The sequence below is a fragment of the Pelobates fuscus genome, chromosome 3 (genome assembly GCF_036172605.1).
Source record: "Pelobates fuscus isolate aPelFus1 chromosome 3, aPelFus1.pri, whole genome shotgun sequence".
NCBI lineage: Eukaryota > Metazoa > Chordata > Amphibia > Anura > Pelobatidae > Pelobates > Pelobates fuscus.
The window spans coordinates 6060114-6079911 of record NC_086319.1 but is presented as its reverse complement, the minus strand read 5'-3'; the positions used below and the strand labels follow the sequence as shown (position 1 = coordinate 6079911).

Here is a 19798-nt window from a genome sequence, read left to right as displayed (position 1 = left end):
CAGTAATGTGTCTGTGTATAACAGAGCTCCACAGTAATAATACTCCCAGTAATGTGTCTGAGTGAATAACAGACCTCCACATGAATAATACTCCCAGTAATGTGTGAGTGTATAACAGAGCTCCACAGCAATAATACTCCCAGTAATGTGTCTGAGTGTATAACAGAGCCCCACAGCAATACTACTCCCAGTAATGTGTCTGAGTGTATAACAGAGCCCCACAGCAATAATACTCCCAGTAATGTGTCTAAGTGTATAACAGAGCTCCACAGCAATAATACTCCCGGTAATGTGTCTGAGTGTATAACGGAGCTCCACAGCAATAATATTCCCAGTAATGTGTCTGTGTATAACAGAGCTCCACAGTAATAATACTCCCAGTAATGTGTCTGAGTGAATAACAGACCTCCACATGAATAATACTCCCAGTAATGTGTCTGAGTGTATAACAGAGCTCCACAGCAATAATACTCCCAGTAATGTGTCTGAGTGTATAACAGAGCTCCACAGTAATAATACTCCCAGTAATGTGTCTCAGTGTATAAAAGAGCCACACAGCAATAATACTCCCAGTAATGTGTCTGAGTGAATAACAGACCTCCACATGAATAATACTCCCAGTAATGTGTCTGAGTGTATAACAGAGCTCCACAGCAATAATACTCCCAGTAATGTGTCTGAGTGTATAACAGAGCCCCACAGCAATCCTACTCCCAGTAATGTGTCTGAGTGTATAACAGAGCCCCACAGCAATAATACTCCCAGTAATGTGTCTAAGTGTATAACAGAGCTCCACAGCAATAATATTCCCAGTAATGTGTCTGAGTGTATAACAGAGCTCCACAGTAATAATACTCCCAGTAATGTGTCTGAGTGTATAACAGAGCTCCACAGTAATAATACTCCCAGTAATGTGTCTGAGTGTATAACAGAGCTCCACAGTAATAATACTCCCAGTAATGTGTCTAAATGTATAACAGATCTACACAGCAATAATACTCCCAGTAATGTGTCTGAGTGTATAACAGAGCTCCACAGCAATAATACTCCCAGTAATGTGTCTGAGTGTATAACAGAGCTCCACAGCAATAATACTCCCAGTAATGTGTCTGAGTGTATAACAGAGCCCCACAGCAATAATAATCCCAGTAATGTGTCTGAGTGTATAACAGAGCTCCACAGCAATAATACTCCCAGTAATGTGTCTGAGTATATAACAGAGCTCCACAGTAATAATACTCCCAGTAATGTGTCTGAGTGTATAACAGAGCTCCACAGTAATAATACTCCCAGTAATGTGTCTAAGTGTATAACAGAGCCCCACAGCAATACTACTCCCAGTAATGTGTCTGAGTGTATAACAGAGCCCAAAAGCAATAATACTCCCAGTAATGTGTCTAAGTGTATAACAGAGCTCCACAGCAATAATACTCCCGGTAATGTGTCTGAGTGTATAACGGAGCTCCACAGCAATAATATTCCCAGTAATGTGTCTGTGTATAACAGAGCTCCACAGTAATAATACTCCCAGTAATGTGTCTGAGTGAATAACAGACCTCCACATGAATAATACTCCCAGTAATGTGTCTGAGTGTATAACAGAGCTCCACAGCAATAATACTCCCAGTAATGTGTCTGAGTGTATAACAGAGCTCTACAGTAATAATACTCCCAGTAATGTGTCTCAGTGTATAAAAGAGCCACACAGCAATAATACTCCCAGTAATGTGTCTGAGTGAATAACAGACCTCCACATGAATAATACTCCCAGTAATGTGTCTGAGTGTATAACAGAGCTCCACAGCAATAATACTCCCAGTAATGTGTCTGAGTGTATAACAGAGCCCCACAGCAATCCTACTCCCATTAATGTGTCTGAGTGTATAACAGAGCCCCACAGCAATAATACTCCCAGTAATGTGTCTAAGTGTATAACAGAGCTCCACAGCAATAATATTCCCAGTAATGTGTCTGAGTGTATAACAGAGCTCCACAGTAATAATACTCCCAGTAATGTGTCTGAGTGTATAACAGAGCTCCACAGTAATAATACTCCCAGTAATGTGTCTGAGTGTATAACAGAGCTCCACAGTAATAATACTCCCAGTAATGTGTCTAAATGTATAACAGATCTACACAGCAATAATACTCCCAGTAATGTGTCTGAGTGTATAACAGAGCTCCACAGCAATAATACTCCCAGTAATGTGTCTGAGTGTATAACAGAGCTCCACAGCAATAATACTCCCAGTAATGTGTCTGAGTGTATAACAGAGCCCCACAGCAATAATACTCCCAGTAATGTGTCTGAGTGTATAACAGAGCTCCACAGCAATAATACTCCCAGTAATGTGTCTGAGTATATAACAGAGCTCCACAGTAATAATACTCCCAGTAATGTGTCTGAGTGTATAACAGAGCTCCACAGTAATAATACTCCCAGTAATGTGTCTGAGTGTATAACAGAGCCCCACAGCAATAATACTCCCAGTTATGTGTCTGAGTGCATAACAGAGCTCCACAGCAATAATACTCCCGGTAATGTGTCTGAGTGTATAACGGAGCTCCACAGCAATAATATTCCCAGTAATGTGTCTGTGTATAACAGAGCTCCACAGTAATAATACTCCCAGTAATGTGTCTGAGTGAATAACAGACCTCCACATGAATCATACTCCCAGTAATGTGTCTGAGTGTATAACAGAGCTCCACAGCAATAATACTCCCAGTAATGTGTCTGAGTGTATAACAGAGCCCCACAGCAATACTACTCCCAGTAATGTGTCTGAGTGTATAACAGAACCCCACAGCAATAATACTCCCAGTAATGTGTCTAAGTGTATAACAGAGCTCCACAGCAATAATACTCCCGGTAATGTGTCTGAGTGTATCACGGAGCTCCACAGCAATAATATTCCCAGTAATGTGTCTGTGTATAACAGAGCTCCACAGTAATAATACTCCCAGTAATGTGTCTGAGTGAATAACCGACCTCCACATGAATAATACTCCCAGTTATGTGTCTGAGTGTATAACAGAGCTCCACAGCAATAAAACTCCCAGTAATGTGTCTGAATGTATAACAGAGCTCCACAGTAATAATACTCCCAGTAATGTGTCTGAGTGTATAACAGCCCCACAGCAATAATACTCCCAGTAATGTGTCTGAGTGTATAACAGAGCTCCACAGCAATAATACTCCCAGTAATGTGTCTGAGTGTATAACAGAGCTCCACAGCAATAATACTCCCAGTAATGTGTCTGAGTGTATAACAGAGCTCCACAGCAATAATACTCCCAGTAATGTGTCTGAGTGTATAACAGAGCTCCACAGCAATAATACTCCCAGTAATGTGTCTGAGTGTATGACAGAGCTCCACAGCAATAATACTCCCAGTAATGTGTCTGAGTGTATAACAGAGCTCCACAGCAATAATACTCCCAGTAATGTGTCTTTAAACTACAATAAGTGTATTTGGAAATCAGCCTGTGTAAATAAGATACATTGTTCTTCTTCCAAATTACATTTTACAAGTAAAAGTCAATGAGTTGGATAGTTTGATAATGTTTTGGTTTTTATTAACGTTTAGTAAACCATCGAATTATAATGTCTGTTTTAAAATGTTTTTCTATGTTGGGTTGACTATGTGCTACAATAGTGGGCCCTCCTGGTGTTAACGTGTTAAATACTCGGGAGGGGGCTGCTATTTAATGCCTTTCTGTTTACCTCCTTTTTGGAGCCCAAATCTGGAAGATGAATTCAGTTTGTGAAACAAAACATCCTGAATTACACGGGGTAGCTCATGATCTCCGGACATGCCTTCTAAATTGTGGGAAAATCCGTGAATTTGCTCAATATTATTATGTAGCATTCTGAATAATAAACCCTCCAGCACAGTTTAAACAGTAATGTCATGCACACGGTCCATTTTCAATATTTTTTTAATAAACGATAATATATAATAAAACTTGCAGCAAAATACTTTTTTTTTATTTTTGCAGACATAGTTTTTGCCTTTTTCAAATTTGGGGGCAAGATACGATTTAACACCCCCTTCAGTTAAAACCAATGTTTCTGTGTTTCAGAGTTTACTGGTAAACAAGCCATGAGAACGTGTGAGCATTGATACCAAGGCACTGTTAGAATGCGTGGGGGGAGGGAAAATCAGAAGGATTGGGTGACACGGACGCGTTTTGACTTTCTGTAGAATGAGCTAGTGTTGCAGATAGTCAAAAGATTCTCTGCTTAAAACGCCAACCACGTTCCTCTTCCCGTACGTGTAGGAACCCACGTTGGTCGGTCTGTCTATTGTTCCAATATTGCTGTGGGATCGAACTAGAAAATCCGCTAGACGCTGCGTGACGCAAGTCGCTGTGTTACATTTCCTTTTTTCCATTTGGTGTCTGTAGAAAAATAAATAAATATATAAATATAAATCATGAAAATAGAACAATTTAGAACATGTCTGTATGGCATGGTGACAATATCACTTATATAGGGCCGAGGAAAGCTGAAATCAATATTGTTGCGGTGTCTGAGTGTATAACAGAGCTCCACAGTAATAATACTCCCAGTAATGTGTCTGAGTGTATAACAGAGCTCCACAGCAATAATACTCCCAGTAATGTGTCTGAGTGTATAACAGAGCTCCACAGTAATAATACTCCCAGTAATGTGTCTGAGTGTATAACAGAGCTCCACAGTAATAATACTCCCAGTAATGTGTCTGAGTGTATAACAGAGCTCCACAGCAATAATACTCCCAGTAATGTGTCTGCGTGTATAACAGAGCTCCACAGCAATAATACTCCCAGTAATGTGTCTGAGTGTATAACAGAGCTCCACAGTAATAATACTCCCAGTAATGTGTCTGAGTGTATAACGGAGCCCCACAGCAATAATACTCCCAGTAATGTGTCTGAGTGTATAACAGAGCTCCACAGTAATAATACTCCCAGTAATGTGTCTGAGTGTATAACAGAGCTCCACAGCAATAATACTCCCAGTAATGTGTCTGAATGTGTAACAGGGCCCCACATTAATAATACTCCCAGTAATGTGTCTGAGTGTATACAGAGCCCCACAGCAATAATACTCCCAGTAATGTGTCTGAGTGTATAACAGAGCTCCACAGCAATAATACTCCCAGTAATGTGTCTGTGTGTATAACAGAGCTCCACAGTAATAATACTCCCAGTAATGTGTCTGAGTGTATAACAGAGCTCCACAGCAATAATACTCCCAGTAATGTGTCTGAGTGTATAACAGAGCTCCACAGCAATAATACTCCCAGTAATGTGTCTGAGTGTATAACAGAGCTCCACAGTAATAATACTCCCAGTAATGTGTCTGAGTGTATAACAGAGCTCCACAGTAATAATACTCCCAGTAATGTGTCTGAGTGTATAACAGAGCCCCACAGCAATAATACTCCCAGTAATGTGTCTGTGTATAACAGAGCTCCACAGTAATAATACTCCCAGTAATGTGCCTGAGGGTATAACAGAGCTCCACAGCAATAATACTCCCAGTAATGTGACTGAGTGTATAACAGAGCTCCAAAGCAATAATACTCCCAGTAATGTGTCTGAGTGTATAACAGAGCTCCACAGCGATAATACTCCCAGTAATGTGTTATAACAGAGCTCCCCAGCAATACTCCCAGTAATGTGTCTGAGTGTATAACAGAGCTCCACAGTAATAATACTCCCAGTAATGTGTCTGAGTGAATAACAGAGCTCCACAGCAATAATACTCCCAGTAATGTGTCTGAGTGTATAACAGAGCTCCACAGTAATAATACTCCCAGTAATGTGTCTGAGTGAATAACAGAGCTCCACAGCAATAATACTCCCAGTAATGTGTCTGAGTGAATAACAGAGCTCCACAGTAATAATACTCCCAGTAATGTGTCTGATCGTATAACAGAGCTCCGCAGCAATAATACTCCCAGTAATGTGTCTGAGTGTATAACAGAGCTCCACAGCAATAATACTCCCAGTAATGTGACTGAGTGTATAACAGAGCCCCACAGCAATAATACTCCCAGTAATGTGTCTGAGTGTATAACAGAGCTCCACAGCAATAATACTCCCAGTAATGTAACTGAGTGTATAACAGAGCCCCACAGCAATAATACTCCCAGTAATGTGTCTGAGTGTATAACAGAGGTCCACAGCAATAATACTCCCAGTAATGTGTCTGAGTGTATGACAGAGCTCCACAGCAATAATACTCCCAGTAATGTGTCTGAGTGTATAACAGAGCCCCACATCAATAATACTCCCAGTAATGTGTCTGGGTGTATAACAGAGCTCCACAGCAATAATACTCCCAGTAATGTGTCTGGGTGGGTAACAGAGCTCCACAGCGATAATACTCCCAGTAATGTGTCTGAGTGTATAACAGAGCTCCACAGCAATAATACTCCCAGTAAAGTGTCTGGGTGTATAACAGAGCTCCACAGCAATAATACTCCCAGTAATGTGTCTGGGTGTGTAACAGAGCTCAACAGCGATAATACTCCCAGTAATGTGTCTGAGTGTATAACAGAGCTCCACAACAATAACACTCCCAGTAATGTGTCTGAGTGTATAACAGAGCCCCACAGCAATAATACTCACAGTAATGTGTCTGGGTGTATAACAGAGCTCCACAGCAATAATACTCCCAGTAATGTGTCTGAGTGTATAACAGAGCTCCACAGCAATAATACTCCCAGTAATGTGTCTGGGTGTATAACAGAGCTCCATAGCAATAATACTCCCAGTAATGTGTCTGGGTGTGTAACAGAGCTCCACAGCGATAATACTCCCAGTAATGTGTCTGAGTGTATAACAGAGCTCCACAGCAATAATACTCCCAGTAATGTGTCTGAGTGTATAACAGAGCTCCACGGCAATAATTCTCCCAGTAATGTGACTGAGTGTATAACAGAGCTCCACAGCAATAATACTCCCAGTAATGTGTCTGAGTGTATAACAGAGGTCCACAGCAATAATACTCCCAGTAATGTGTCTCCCTGTATAACAGAGCTCCACAGTAATAATACTCCCAGTAATGTGTCTGAGTGTATAACAGAGCTCCACAGCAATAATACTCCCAGTAATGTGTCTGGGTGTATAACAGAGCTCCACAGCAATAATACTCCCAGTAATGTGTCTGGGTGTGTAAAAGAGCTCCACAGCGATAATACTCCCAGTAATGTGTCTGAGTGTATAACAGAGCTCCACAGCAATAATACTCCCAGTAATGTGTCTGGGTGTATAACAGAGCTCCACAGCAATAATACTCCCAGTAATGTGTCTGGGTGTGTAACAGAGCTCAACAGCGATAATACTCCCAGTAATGTGTCTGAGTGTATAACAGAGCTCCACAACAATAACACTCCCAGTAATGTGTCTGAGTGTATAACAGAGCTCCACAGCAATAATACTCCCAGTAATGTGTCTGAGTGTATAACAGAGCCCCACAGCAATACTACTCCCAGTAATGTGTCTGAGTGTATAACAGAACCCCACAGCAATAATACTCCCAGTAATGTGTCTAAGTGTATAACAGAGCTCCACAGCAATAATACTCCCGGTAATGTGTCTGAGTGTATCACGGAGCTCCACAGCAATAATATTCCCAGTAATGTGTCTGTGTATAACAGAGCTCCACAGTAATAATACTCCCAGTAATGTGTCTGAGTGAATAACCGACCTCCACATGAATAATACTCCCAGTTATGTGTCTGAGTGTATAACAGAGCTCCACAGCAATAAAACTCCCAGTAATGTGTCTGAATGTATAACAGAGCTCCACAGTAATAATACTCCCAGTAATGTGTCTGAGTGTATAACAGCCCCACAGCAATAATACTCCCAGTAATGTGTCTGAGTGTATAACAGAGCTCCACAGCAATAATACTCCCAGTAATGTGTCTGAGTGTATAACAGAGCCCCACAGCAATAATACTCCCAGTAATGTGTCTGAGTGTATAACAGAGCTCCACAGCAATAATACTCCCAGTAATGTGTCTGAGTGTATAACAGAGCTCCACAGCAATAATACTCCCAGTAATGTGTCTGAGTGTATAACAGAGCTCCACAGCAATAATACTCCCAGTAATGTGTCTGAGTGTATAACAGAGCTCCACAGCAATAATACTCCCAGTAATGTGTCTGAGTGTATAACAGAGCTCCACAGCAATAATACTCCCAGTAATGTGTCTGAGTGTATAACAGAGCTCCACAGCAATAATACTCCCAGTAATGTGTCTGAGTGTATAACAGAGCTCCACAGCAATAATACTCCCAGTAATGTGTCTGAGTGTATAACAGAGCTCCACAGCAATAATACTCCCAGTAATGTGTCTGAGTGTATGACAGAGCTCCACAGCAATAATACTCCCAGTAATGTGTCTGAGTGTATGACAGAGCTCCACAGCAATAATACTCCCAGTAATGTGTCTGAGTGTATAACAGAGCTCCACAGCAATAATACTCCCAGTAATGTGTCTGAGTGTATAACAGAGCTCCACAGCTATAATAATGTGTTTAGAAATCAGTCTGTAAATAAGATACATTGTTCTTGTACTAAATTACATTTTAGTTGTATAAATCACTGGTAAGTCATTGAAATTTCTCAGAAGAGCTGGCTCTTTCAAGATGGGCAACCTGTTGCGCAAGCACAGTGACTGTCACGCACGCATTGGGCCCTGGGGAGATAGCGCAGCTAAGCGGACAAGGGCACATGCATGAGTGTGGGGATAGATTATTGTGATTGGTTGTATGTGTGTATGGGAGTGGTTATGGGTTTGGGAGTGGGGTAGGGATCATCTTACCTCAGTGCCTCTTGGAAGTCGGGCCAGCAAACAGCTTCCCTCCCACCCACCCTCTTTTCTGTTTGTTATTGTCTATGTCACAGCAAGCGGGGGGCATGTCCTTGCCAATAGGTTTTGGGGGCTATTACATGGAGTGTCAGGATATGGACATGGTCGGGTCTCACCCCTCCCTGCTCTGTAGGGTAAACGTTTAAGTTACCGACTTGGAGCTAGAAGCCGACTGGTGGTAGGCATTGAAAGGAAAAGGGAATTTGGTTTGGCGAGAACCCTGTGGGAAAGTTGGTGCATAGGCACATGGTCTCTTTCATTGGCAAGGCCGTTTAGGTAAGCTAAGTCTGTGGGGCACTAGGTGTTAATAATTAAATCCCTTAAATACAAGCTCTCATCCCCAACATTTAAATCTTACTCGCACCTTCTCTTCCTTTCCATCCTACTACTCCTAGCAGCAGGTGATGTCTCTCCAAACCCTGGTCCCTCCACTACTCAGCCACCTGGTTCAAACACCAGAAACCACTACAACCTAATACCCATTCCATGTAATTCTCACTATAATTCCTCTTTTAAAGCTGCCCTCTGGAATGCACGCTCTGTGTGCAGCACCTTTAAATCTACTTCCATCCATGACCTATTTATCTCACACTCCCTAAACCTACTTGCACTAACAGAAACATGGCTCTCTCCCTCGGATACTGCTACCCCTGCCTCACTGTCCTTTGGTGGTCTTCACTTTACCCACAATCCAAGACAAGCGGAGATTAAAGGTGGCGGTGTAGGTTTTCTTCTCTCACCCCACTGCTCCTTTAAAACCCTGCCCACCCCCCCTTCCCTCTCTTTACCATCATTCGAAATTCATTCAATTCGCCTTTTCAAACCCTTCTCTGCTAACATTGCCGTCATCTATCGTCCCCCTGGTTCCCCTCTCCTCTTCCTTGACCACTTTGCTGCCTGGCTACCCTACTTCCTCTCTTCCAACATTCCATCCCTAATTCTTGGAGACTTCAATATTCCCATTAACCCACCTTTAACCCCAGCAGCCTCTAAACTACTTTCAATTACTTCCTCCCTTGGACTATTGCAGTGGGCTAATTCTCCCACTCATGTAGCTGGCAATACCCTCGACCTTATTTTCTCCTATTCATGTACATTATCTAATATCTGCAATACTCCATTTCCTCTCTCTGATCACCACCTCTTATTGTTTGCTCTCAATTACCCCCTCACCCAACAACCTCAGCCTAACCCCCCTCAGCTCAGGAGGAACCTTAACTCTATTGACCTCCAGCAGCTGTCGGCTGACATTGATTCACAACTGCTCTCCATCCCTTCCCTCTCCTGTCCCTCACTGGCCATCTCCACATATAACACTACCCTCACATCTGCCTTGAACACTGCAGCCCCACTCCAAACATGCACCACGAGGAGAACACGACCCCAACCTTGGCATAATAAATCAACACGCTATCTGCAGAGTTGCTCCCGCTGTGCTGAACGCTCCTGGAGGAAGTCCCGCACCCAGGCAGACTATCTTCATTATAGATTCATGTTGCTTTCGTACAGCGCAGCCCTTGCCCTCGCCAAACAGTCCTACTTTTCCTCTCTCATTAGTTCATGCTCCCGCAATCCCAGACGTCTCTTTGACACTTTTAATTCCCTTCTCCGCCCTGCTGTGGCCACCAGGGCCGGACTGGGAACTAAAATCAGCCCTGGAAAAAAATTCTATACCAGCCCAATAATGCGTCGCGCCAGCATAGTGTGCTGATATAGAGGGTGAAAAAATAACTTAAAATTGAAAACTCTTATTCCAACGAAGGAACGCATATAGGGCTTCAAAATAATGAAAAGAGCGCCTTTATTTTAAGTAGACGTACATTTGCATATAATCAATGTTTCAGTACAACTACTTTGGCCTATTAAGGACATTTTAGTAATGATACTGAAATGCTGAATGTCTGCAGTTGCACAACTAAAAAAAATGAAGTGATCTGGTTAATTTTGAAGTTCTATGGGTGCGCTCTTCACTTTGAATATGTTATCGTGCATGAGTATGCAACTAGCAACAAGACGGGGCCAATACGTGCTCATTACACACATACACACATACATACATATATGACATTTATGTGTGTATTATGCATATATTAATGTATATTACTATATGTGTAAATATTATAGGCTTAATTATATGTTACTAATACACACATCAATATACATGCATATATATATATATATATGTGTGTGTGTATTACTGTCAGGATCACATCAATTTACGTCTATTACCTTTACCTTGTTTAGTGTATCTTGTCTCCAATTGTCTCCTTTTTTTTCCTCTTACAGCAACCCTTGTGCATCTTTTACTTCATCCCAGTCCCTGTTTGTTTCTTTTTACCCTTCTCCAGCCTCTGTATTTCTCTTTCCCCCAGCCCCTTTTGTGTTGTTCTTAGCCCCAGCCACTTTGTCTCTTTCTCCCCTTCCAAATCTCATCTGTGTGTCTCTTTCTAACTCCAGACTCTGTGTGCCTCTTTCTCTTCTCCCAGCCACTCTCTGTCTCTTTTTCCCCAGCCCAGCGTTGCCTCCCACAAATCTTGTGTCACTTTGTTCCCCTTCCCTACTGTATGTCTCTTTGTCCCCCCAACAAACCGTCAGTGTGTCTCTCTTCCCCATCTCCTCCCTGTGTCTCTCTTCCCCATCTCCTCCCTGTGTCTCTCTTTCCCATCTCCTCCCTGTGTCTCTCTATTACCCCATATGTCTCTGTGTCCCCCCTTCTCCTGTGTCTCTCTAATACCCCTCTCTTTGTCCCCCCAACCCCTATGTCTCTCTATTACCCCTCTGTCTCTATTACCCCTCTTTGTCCCCCCATCCCCTGTCTCTCTATTACCCCTCTGTCTCTTTGTCGTCGTCCCCCAACCTGGTGTCTTTCTATTACCCCTCAGTCTCTGTGTCCCCCTTCCCCTGTGTTTCTATTACCCCTCTATTTGTCTCTCCCCTTCCCCGCTATTTGTCTCCCGCCCTTCCCCTCTATTTGCCCCCCCTCCCCTCTATTTCTCTCCCCCCTTCCCCTCTACTTGTCCCCCTCCTTCCCCTCTATTATTTGCCCCCCCTTCCCCTCTATTTGTCTCCCCCTTCCCCTCTATTTGTCTCCCCCTTCCCCTATATTTGCCTCCCCCATTCCCCTTTATTTGCTCCCCCTTCCGCCTCTATTTGTCTCCCCCCCTCCCCTCTATTTGCTTCCCCCTTCCCCTCTATTTGCTTCCCCCTTCCCCTCTATTTGCCTCCCCCTTCCCCTCTATTTGCCCCCCTTCCCCTCTATTTGCCCCCCTTCCCCTCTATTTGCCCCCCTTCCCCTCTATTTGCCCCCCTTCCCCTCTATTTGTCTCTCCCCCCTTCCCCTCTATTTGTCTCTCCCCCTTCCCCTCTATTTGTTTTCCCTCTATTTCCCCCCCTTCCCCTCTATTTCTCTCCCCCCTTCCCCTCTATTTCTCTCCCCCTTCCCCTCTATTTCTCTCCCCCCTTCCCCTCTATTTATCCCCCCTTCCCCTCTATTTGTCCCCCTCCTTCCCCTCTATTTGCCCCCCCTTCCCCTCTATTTCTCTCTCCCCCTTCCCCTCTATTTCTCTCCCCCTTCCCCTCTATTTGCCTCCCCCTTCCCCTCTATTTGCCTCCCCCCTTCCCCTCTATTTGCCTCCCCCCTTCCCCTCTATTTGCCTCCCCCCTTCCCCTCTATTTGCCTCCCCCTTTCCCCTCTTTGTCCCACCATTCCCCTCTATTTGACCCCCCTCCTCTCTATTTGCCCCCCCTTCCCCTCTATTTGCCCCCCTTCCCCTCTATTTGTCTTCCCCCCTCCCCCTATTTGCCCCCTCCCCTCTATTTGCCCCCCTTCCCCTCTATTTGCCTCCCCCCTTCCCCTCTATTTGCCTCCCCCATTCCCCTCTATTTGCCTGCCCCTTCCCCTCTATTTGCCTCCCCCTTTCCCCTCTTTGTCCCCCCCATTCCCCTCTATTTGCCCCCCCCTCCTCTCTATTTGCCCCCTTCCCCTCTATTTGTCTCCCCCCCTCTCTATTTGTCCCCCCCTTCCCCTTCTGACCTTTTTACAGGAGGACTGAGGGAGGGGGCGGAGCTAACTACCAAGGTCCCTCGCGGTTCCCATAATTCCCAGCATCTACACATCATAGAGTAGGGATTACTCTATGATGTGGCTGAGCTGGGAATTATGGGAACCGCGAGGGAGCTTGGTAGTTAGCTCCGCCCCCTCCCTCAGTCCTCCTGTGCTGACAGCTATGCTGCTGTCAGTATCAGTGAGTGTGCTGCTGGATCGCTTAGGCGGCCGCCCGGCACACTCACTGATACTGACAGCATCATAGCTGTCAGCACAGGAGATGGGGCCGCCGGCCGCAAGTAATCACCTCATAGTGTGCCGCCGGACCGGCCACCCGGCGGCACCGACATGCGGCCGCGATATTCTTGTGCAGCAGGCTCCATCTCTCCCTCCAGCCCACCAGGTGCCGCGGCCCACCGGGAAATTTCCCGGTATCCCGGTGGGCCAGTCCGGCCCTGGTGGCCACCCCCCAAACTAACCTTACTTCTGATAACTTTGCATATTACTTTACTGACAAGATTGAACAGCTAAGGAAACAATTCTCCCCTCCTTGCCGTTCTCTTTCTCAACCACACATAAATCATGCTTTCCCTACCCTTCAGACTTTCTCCCCAGCTACTGAACAAGAGGTGGCTGCACTTCTCCATTCCTCTCGCCCCACCACTTGCCCACTTGATCCTGTCCCATCTCACCTCATCAGATCTCTCTCCCCTTGTCTTGTGCCTATCCTAACACACATCTTTAACTGCTCTCTCTCTTCTGGCACTGTTCCTGCTGACCTTAAACATGCCACTGTAATACCTATCCTGAAAAAACCATCTCTTGACCCGTCCTCCCCCTCGAACTATCGTCCCATATCCCTGCTCCCTTACTCATCAAAGCTTTTGGAAAGACTTGTCTTTACCCGTGTGTCTCACTTCCTTAATTCCAACTCTCTCCTTGACCCTCTTCAGTCTGGCTTCCACCCTCTCCACTCTACTGAGACCGCTCTTATCAAAGTGACTAATGACATAATCTCCGCTAAATCCAAAGGTCACTACTCCATATTAATTCTCCTTGACCTCTCTGCTGCCTTTGACACAGTTGATCATGCTCTCCTCCTTCAAACTCTTCAATCACTCGGTCTCTGTGACTCTGTCCTCTCGTGGTTTTCCTCCTATCTCTCCCAACGCTCATTTAGTGTCTCCTTTTCCAAGGATACCTCCTCCCCTCGCCCTGTCTCGGTTGGAGTTCCCCAAGGCTCTGTCCTTGGTCCCCTTCTATTTTCTCTTTATACTGCCTCTCTTGGAAAACGTATTGCCTCTTTTGGATTCAACTACCACCTGTACGCTGATGACACTCAGATATACCTCTCCTCACCGGACCTCTCCCTGGCCGTCCTGCAACGTGTCACTGCTTGCCTCTCTTCCATCTCTGACTGGATGTCGTCACGCTTTCTCAAACTTAACCTCTCTAAAACTGCACTCCTTGTCTTTCCTCCTCCTAATACTGATCCTCCTCTCTCACTCTCCCTTGAAGTCAGTGATATCCACATGAGTCCATCCCTACAAGCGCGCTGTCTTGGCGTCATACTTGACTCTGGTCTCACCTTTGAGTCTCACATCCAGTTTGTTGCCAAGTCCTGTAGGTTCCAACTCAAAAACATAGCCCGCATCCGCCCCTTTCTTACGCAAGATGCTACCAAGGAGCTTGTCCATGCTCTAGTAATTTCCCGCATGGATTACTGTAACCCTCTCCTGATTGGTCTCCCCAAAAGCCGTACTGCCCCGCTACAGTCTGTAATGAATGCTGCAGCTAGACTGATTTTCCTATCCAGTCGGTCCTCTCACACCTCGCCCCTCTGCCAGTCCTTACATTGGCTCCCTGTATCCTATAGGAGTCAATTGAAAGTGCTAACCCATACATTTAAAGCACTGAACAATTCCAGCCCCTCTTATATCTCTTTACTGATCCAGAGGTATGCCCCTCCTCGTACCCTCCGCTCTGACCGCTGCTCGCACCCGTACGGCCAACTCACGCTTGCAGGACCTCTCACGGGCGGCTCCTCTCCTATCGAATAACTTGCCTACTGCCATCAGACTCTCCCCTAGTCTTCAATCATTTAAGAAGGGCCTTAAATCCCATCTCTTCAGGAAAGCGTATGGCCTCCCAGAGTAATCTCTCCCTTACATACCTGTCTCTTGCTCTCCTATGGGATAGTGCTTTGCTCTCTCCTCCAGCTCTGCTTCACTCCTACTTGATATTTCCTATCCTAATGTTTCTAATACCCCACCTCCTATAGACTGTAAGCTCATTTGAGCAGGGTCCTCTTCAACCTATTATTCCTGTAAGTTTTCTTGTAATTGTCTTATTTATTGTTACATCCCCCCCTCAAAATATTGTAAAGCGCTACGGAATCTGTTGGCGCTATATAAATGGCAATAATAATAATAATAATAATAATAATAAGTTAAGGATTACCGTATATACTCGAGTATAAGCCGAGCTTTTCAGCACATTTTTTGTGCTGAAAAACCCCAACTCGGCTTATACTCGAGTCAGTGTCTGTATTATGGCAATTTACATTGCCATAATACAGACTGGGGGCTGGCAGCGAGCGCTTACCTCTCCTGCAGCTCCTGTCAGCTCCCTTCTCCTCCGCGCCGGTCCGTGCAGCACCTCTGTCAGCTCCCAGTGTAAGTCTCGCGAGAGCTGCGGGGTCATAGTGCGGCTCTCGCAAGACTTACAGTGTGAGCTGACAGAGGGAGCTGCACGGACCGGCGCGGAGGAGGAGGGAGCTGACAGGAGCTGCACGAGACGTAAGTAAACGCTCTGCCAGCCCCCTCCCCCCCACTGAACTGCAAATGCCAATGGACCACCAGGGAAGGAGAGCCCCCCTCCCTGCCATGTATCAAGCAGGGAGGGGGGACGAAAAAAATAAATATAATAATAAAATATTAAAAATAATAATAATTAAAAAAATAACAATATAACAATATAATGATTAAAATAATAATTAATAAAATAAGAATAATCAAAATGCCCACCCCCCACCAACACATACACAAACACACACTGCATCACACACACTCACACTTCATTCATATACAGGGCCGGACTGGGAAAAAAATTAGGTCCGGGCATTTTTCAATCAGAGCGGCCCCCTAAGAAGGGGGTGGGGCCAGAGAGGGTGTGTTTTGTCATCACTAATGACAAGCACGCCCCCTCTCAAAGTGAGCAAGTTGGTTCAATGCTCAGAGAGCCCCGCTGAAGAGCTCTGGCATTAGAAAAGGGCCCTGTATTTGTTCTGCGCAGCGCAAGCAAATTTAATAACATGCTTGCGCTGTGTTTGCTTTTAAATTGTCTCTGGTGTGTCCACAAGTGGGATACCAGAGGACAAAAGGGCCAGGAAAGTGTATGGTGCATGCGTTTGGAGCCTGCTTGTGGGATTGCGTGTGTGTAGAGCGTAGTGTGGTATTGTGTAAATAGGTCAATTTAATTTGTGTTTGTGGAGTAATATGTGTGGCTAGGGGCTGTAGAGAGTGTGTGTATAGGGGGCATAGTGTTATAGGGGATGTAGCGAGTGTGTGCATAAGGGCTGTAGTGTGTGTGTATAGGTGACGTAGTGTGTGTAGGGGTTGTAGAGAAGGTGTGTTTAGAGAATGTTGTATGTGTTTGCTGACAATAAATGTAGTGTGTGTGTAGGTGGTGCAGTGTGTGTGTGTGTGTTTAGGAGATCTAGTGTGTAAAGGACCCAGAGTGTGTATAGGAGATCGTGTGTGTGTGTGTGTATAGAGGATTAAGAGTGCATATAGGGTAAGGGATCTAGCGTGTATCTGGAGCGTAATGTGTGTAGTGGTGCAGTGTGTGGGGTGCTGTAGTGTGTGTGTGTGCGTATATATATATATATATATATATATATATATATTTGGACGTATTGTATGTGTGAGGGGCGCAGTTTGTGTGTATGTAAGAGGGGTGCTGTGTGTGAGGGTGTTTTTATCTGCCGTCACATTCTAGGTTTCTAATTTTCTTTGTCTGTTAACTCACTGAGGGTTATTTTATATATATATATATATATATATATATATATATATATATATATATATATATATATAATAACCCTCAGTGAGTTAACAGACAAAGAAAATATATGTGTGTGTGTGAGCGATGGTGCTGTCTGTCTGGGGGTGCTGTGTGTGTCTGGGGGTGCTGTGTGTGTCTGGGGGTGCTGTGTGTGTCTGGGGGTGCTGTGTGTGTGTCTGAGGGTGCTGTGTGTGTGTCTGAGGGTGCTGTGTGTGTGTCTGGGTGCTGTGTGTGTGTCTGGGTGCTGTGTGTGTCTGGGTGCTGTGTGTGTCTGGGTGCTGTGTGTGTCTGGGGGTGCTGTGTGTGTCTGGGGGTGCTGTGTGTGTCTGGGGGTGCTGTGTGTGTCTGGGGGTGCTGTGTGTGTCTGGGGGTGCTGTGTGTGTCTGGGGGTGCTGTGTGTGTCTGGGGGTGCTGTGTGTGTCTGGGGGTGCTGTGTGTGTCTGGGGGTGATGTGTGTGTCTGGGGGTGATGTGTGTGTCTGGGGGTGATGTGTGTGTCTGGGGGTGATGTGTGTGTCTGGGGGTGATGTGTGTGTCTGAGGGTGCTGTGTGTCTGGGGGTGCTGTGTGTGTCTGGGGGTGCTGTGTGTGTCTGGGGGTGCTGTGTGTGTCTGGGTGCTGTGTGTCTGTGGGTGATGTGTGTGTCTGGGTGCTGTGTTTCTGGGGGTGATGTGTGTGTCTGGGGGTGCTGTGTGTGTCTGGGGGTGCTGTGTGTGTCTGGGGGTGCTGTGTGTGTCTGGGGGTGCTGTTTGTGTCTGGGGGTGCTGTTTGTGTCTGGGTGCTGTGTGTGTCTGGGTGCTGTGTGTCTGGGGGTGATGTGTGTGTCTGGGTGCTGTGTTTCTGGGGGTGATGTGTGTGTGTGTATGAGGGGGCTGTTTTTTTTTTACATTTAAATATGTTTTTTATTAATAAGTAAAAAAAAAAAAGTTATATCCCCCTCCCTCCCACTTTACCTTTAGCCTGGGCCGGTCTGCCTGGGTGTGGGGAGCCGGTCTGCCTGGGAGGGGGACCATGCTGCCTTCCCTGGTGGTCCAGTGGTGAGAGTGAACTCTAACCTGCCGGCTAGAGTTCACTCTCGCGAGATCTGAGCGTTGCCGCGGTAACCGCGGCAACGCTCAGACCTCGCAAGAGGATCCGGCGGAGCTGCTGGCTAGAGCTCCGCCGGCCCTCTCCTCCCTCCCTCACACCCCAGCCAGCAGCCGCATGTAACAGTGTCTCTGGGCCGGTGAGGGAGATCTTTGATCTCCCCACCGGCCCATGGAGACACACAGCAGGGCCGGCGCTCGGATAGCGCTGGCCCTGCACGGGATGGCAGGGGAGATCCTGTGATCTCCCCTGCCGGCCTCGGCCCCACGGACATCGCGGCCCACCGGGCATTTGCCCGGTGTGCCCGATGGCCAGTCCGGGCCTGTTCATATACACACACTGCATTCATATACACACACTGCATTCATATACACACACGCACTGCACTCACACACGCACTGCACTCACACACACACTGCACTCACACACACACTGCACTCACACACACACTGCATTCACACACACACTGCATTCACACACACACTGCATTCATACACACACTGCATTCATACACACACTGCACTCATACACACACACTGCATTCATACACACACACTGCATTCATATGTGAGAATGTGTACGAATGAGCTTGTCTGTCCGTGAGAATGTATATGAATGAGCTCATCTGTCTGTAAGAATGTGTATGAATGAGCTTGTCTGTCTGTGAGAATGTGTATCAATGAGCTTGTCTGTCTGTGAGAATGTGTATCAATAAGCTTGTCTGTTTGTGAGAATGTGTATCAATGAGCTTGTCTGTTTGTGAGAATGTGTATCAATGAGCTTGTCTGTCCGTGAGAATGTGTATGAATGAGCTCGTCTGTGGGTGCTGTGTGTGTCTGGGGGTGCTGTGTGTGTCTGGGGGTGCTGTGTGTGTCTGGGGGTGCTGTGTGTGTCTGGGGGTGATGTGTGTGTCTGGGGGTGATGTGTGTGTCTGGGGGTGATGTGTGTGTCTGGGGGTGATGTGTGTGTCTGGGGGTGATGTGTGTGTCTGAGGGTGCTGTGTGTCTGGGGGTGCTGTGTGTGTCTGGGGGTGCTGTGTGTGTCTGGGGGTGCTGTGTGTGTCTGGGGGTGCTGTGTGTGTCTGGGGGTGCTGTGTGTGTCTGGGTGCTGTGTGTCTGTGGGTGATGTGTGTGTCTGGGTGCTGTGTTTCTGGGGGTGATGTGTGTGTCTGGGGGTGCTGTGTGTGTCTGGGGGTGCTGTGTGTGTCTGGGGGTGCTGTGTGTGTCTGGGGGTGCTGTTTGTGTCTGGGGGTGCTGTTTGTGTCTGGGTGCTGTGTGTGTCTGGGTGCTGTGTGTCTGGGGGTGATGTGTGTGTCTGGGTGCTGTGTTTCTGGGGGTGATGTGTGTGTGTGTATGAGGGGGCTGTTTTTTTTTTACATTTAAATATGTTTTTTATTAATAAGTAAAAAAAAAAAAGTTATATCCCCCTCCCTCCCACTTTACCTTTAGCCTGGGCCGGTCTGCCTGGGTGTGGGGAGCCGGTCTGCCTGGGAGGGGGACCATGCTGCCTTCCCTGGTGGTCCAGTGGTGAGAGTGAACTCTAACCTGCCGGCTAGAGTTCACTCTCGCGAGATCTGAGCGTTGCCGCGGTAACCGCGGCAACGCTCAGACCTCGCAAGAGGATCCGGCGGAGCTGCTGGCTAGAGCTCCGCCGGCCCTCTCCTCCCTCCCTCACACCCCAGCCAGCAGCCGCATGTAACAGTGTCTCTGGGCCGGTGAGGGAGATCTT

At 46.2% G+C, this 19798-nt stretch overlaps 1 protein-coding gene across 2 annotated transcripts in view; it reads right to left on the bottom strand.

Annotated features, from left to right (window-relative positions):
• Window positions 1-4019: 4019 nt before the first annotated feature.
• Window positions 4020-19798, bottom strand: part of IAPP (islet amyloid polypeptide) — a 33123-nt gene continuing 17344 nt past the window's right edge. For both annotated transcript variants that reach the window (XM_063446643.1, XM_063446642.1), the window contains exon 4: window positions 4020-4404. In XM_063446643.1, the coding sequence (XP_063302713.1) occupies window positions 4215-4404 (190 nt within the window). In that variant the 3' untranslated portion in view covers window positions 4020-4214. The remainder of the gene's footprint in view (window positions 4405-19798) is intronic.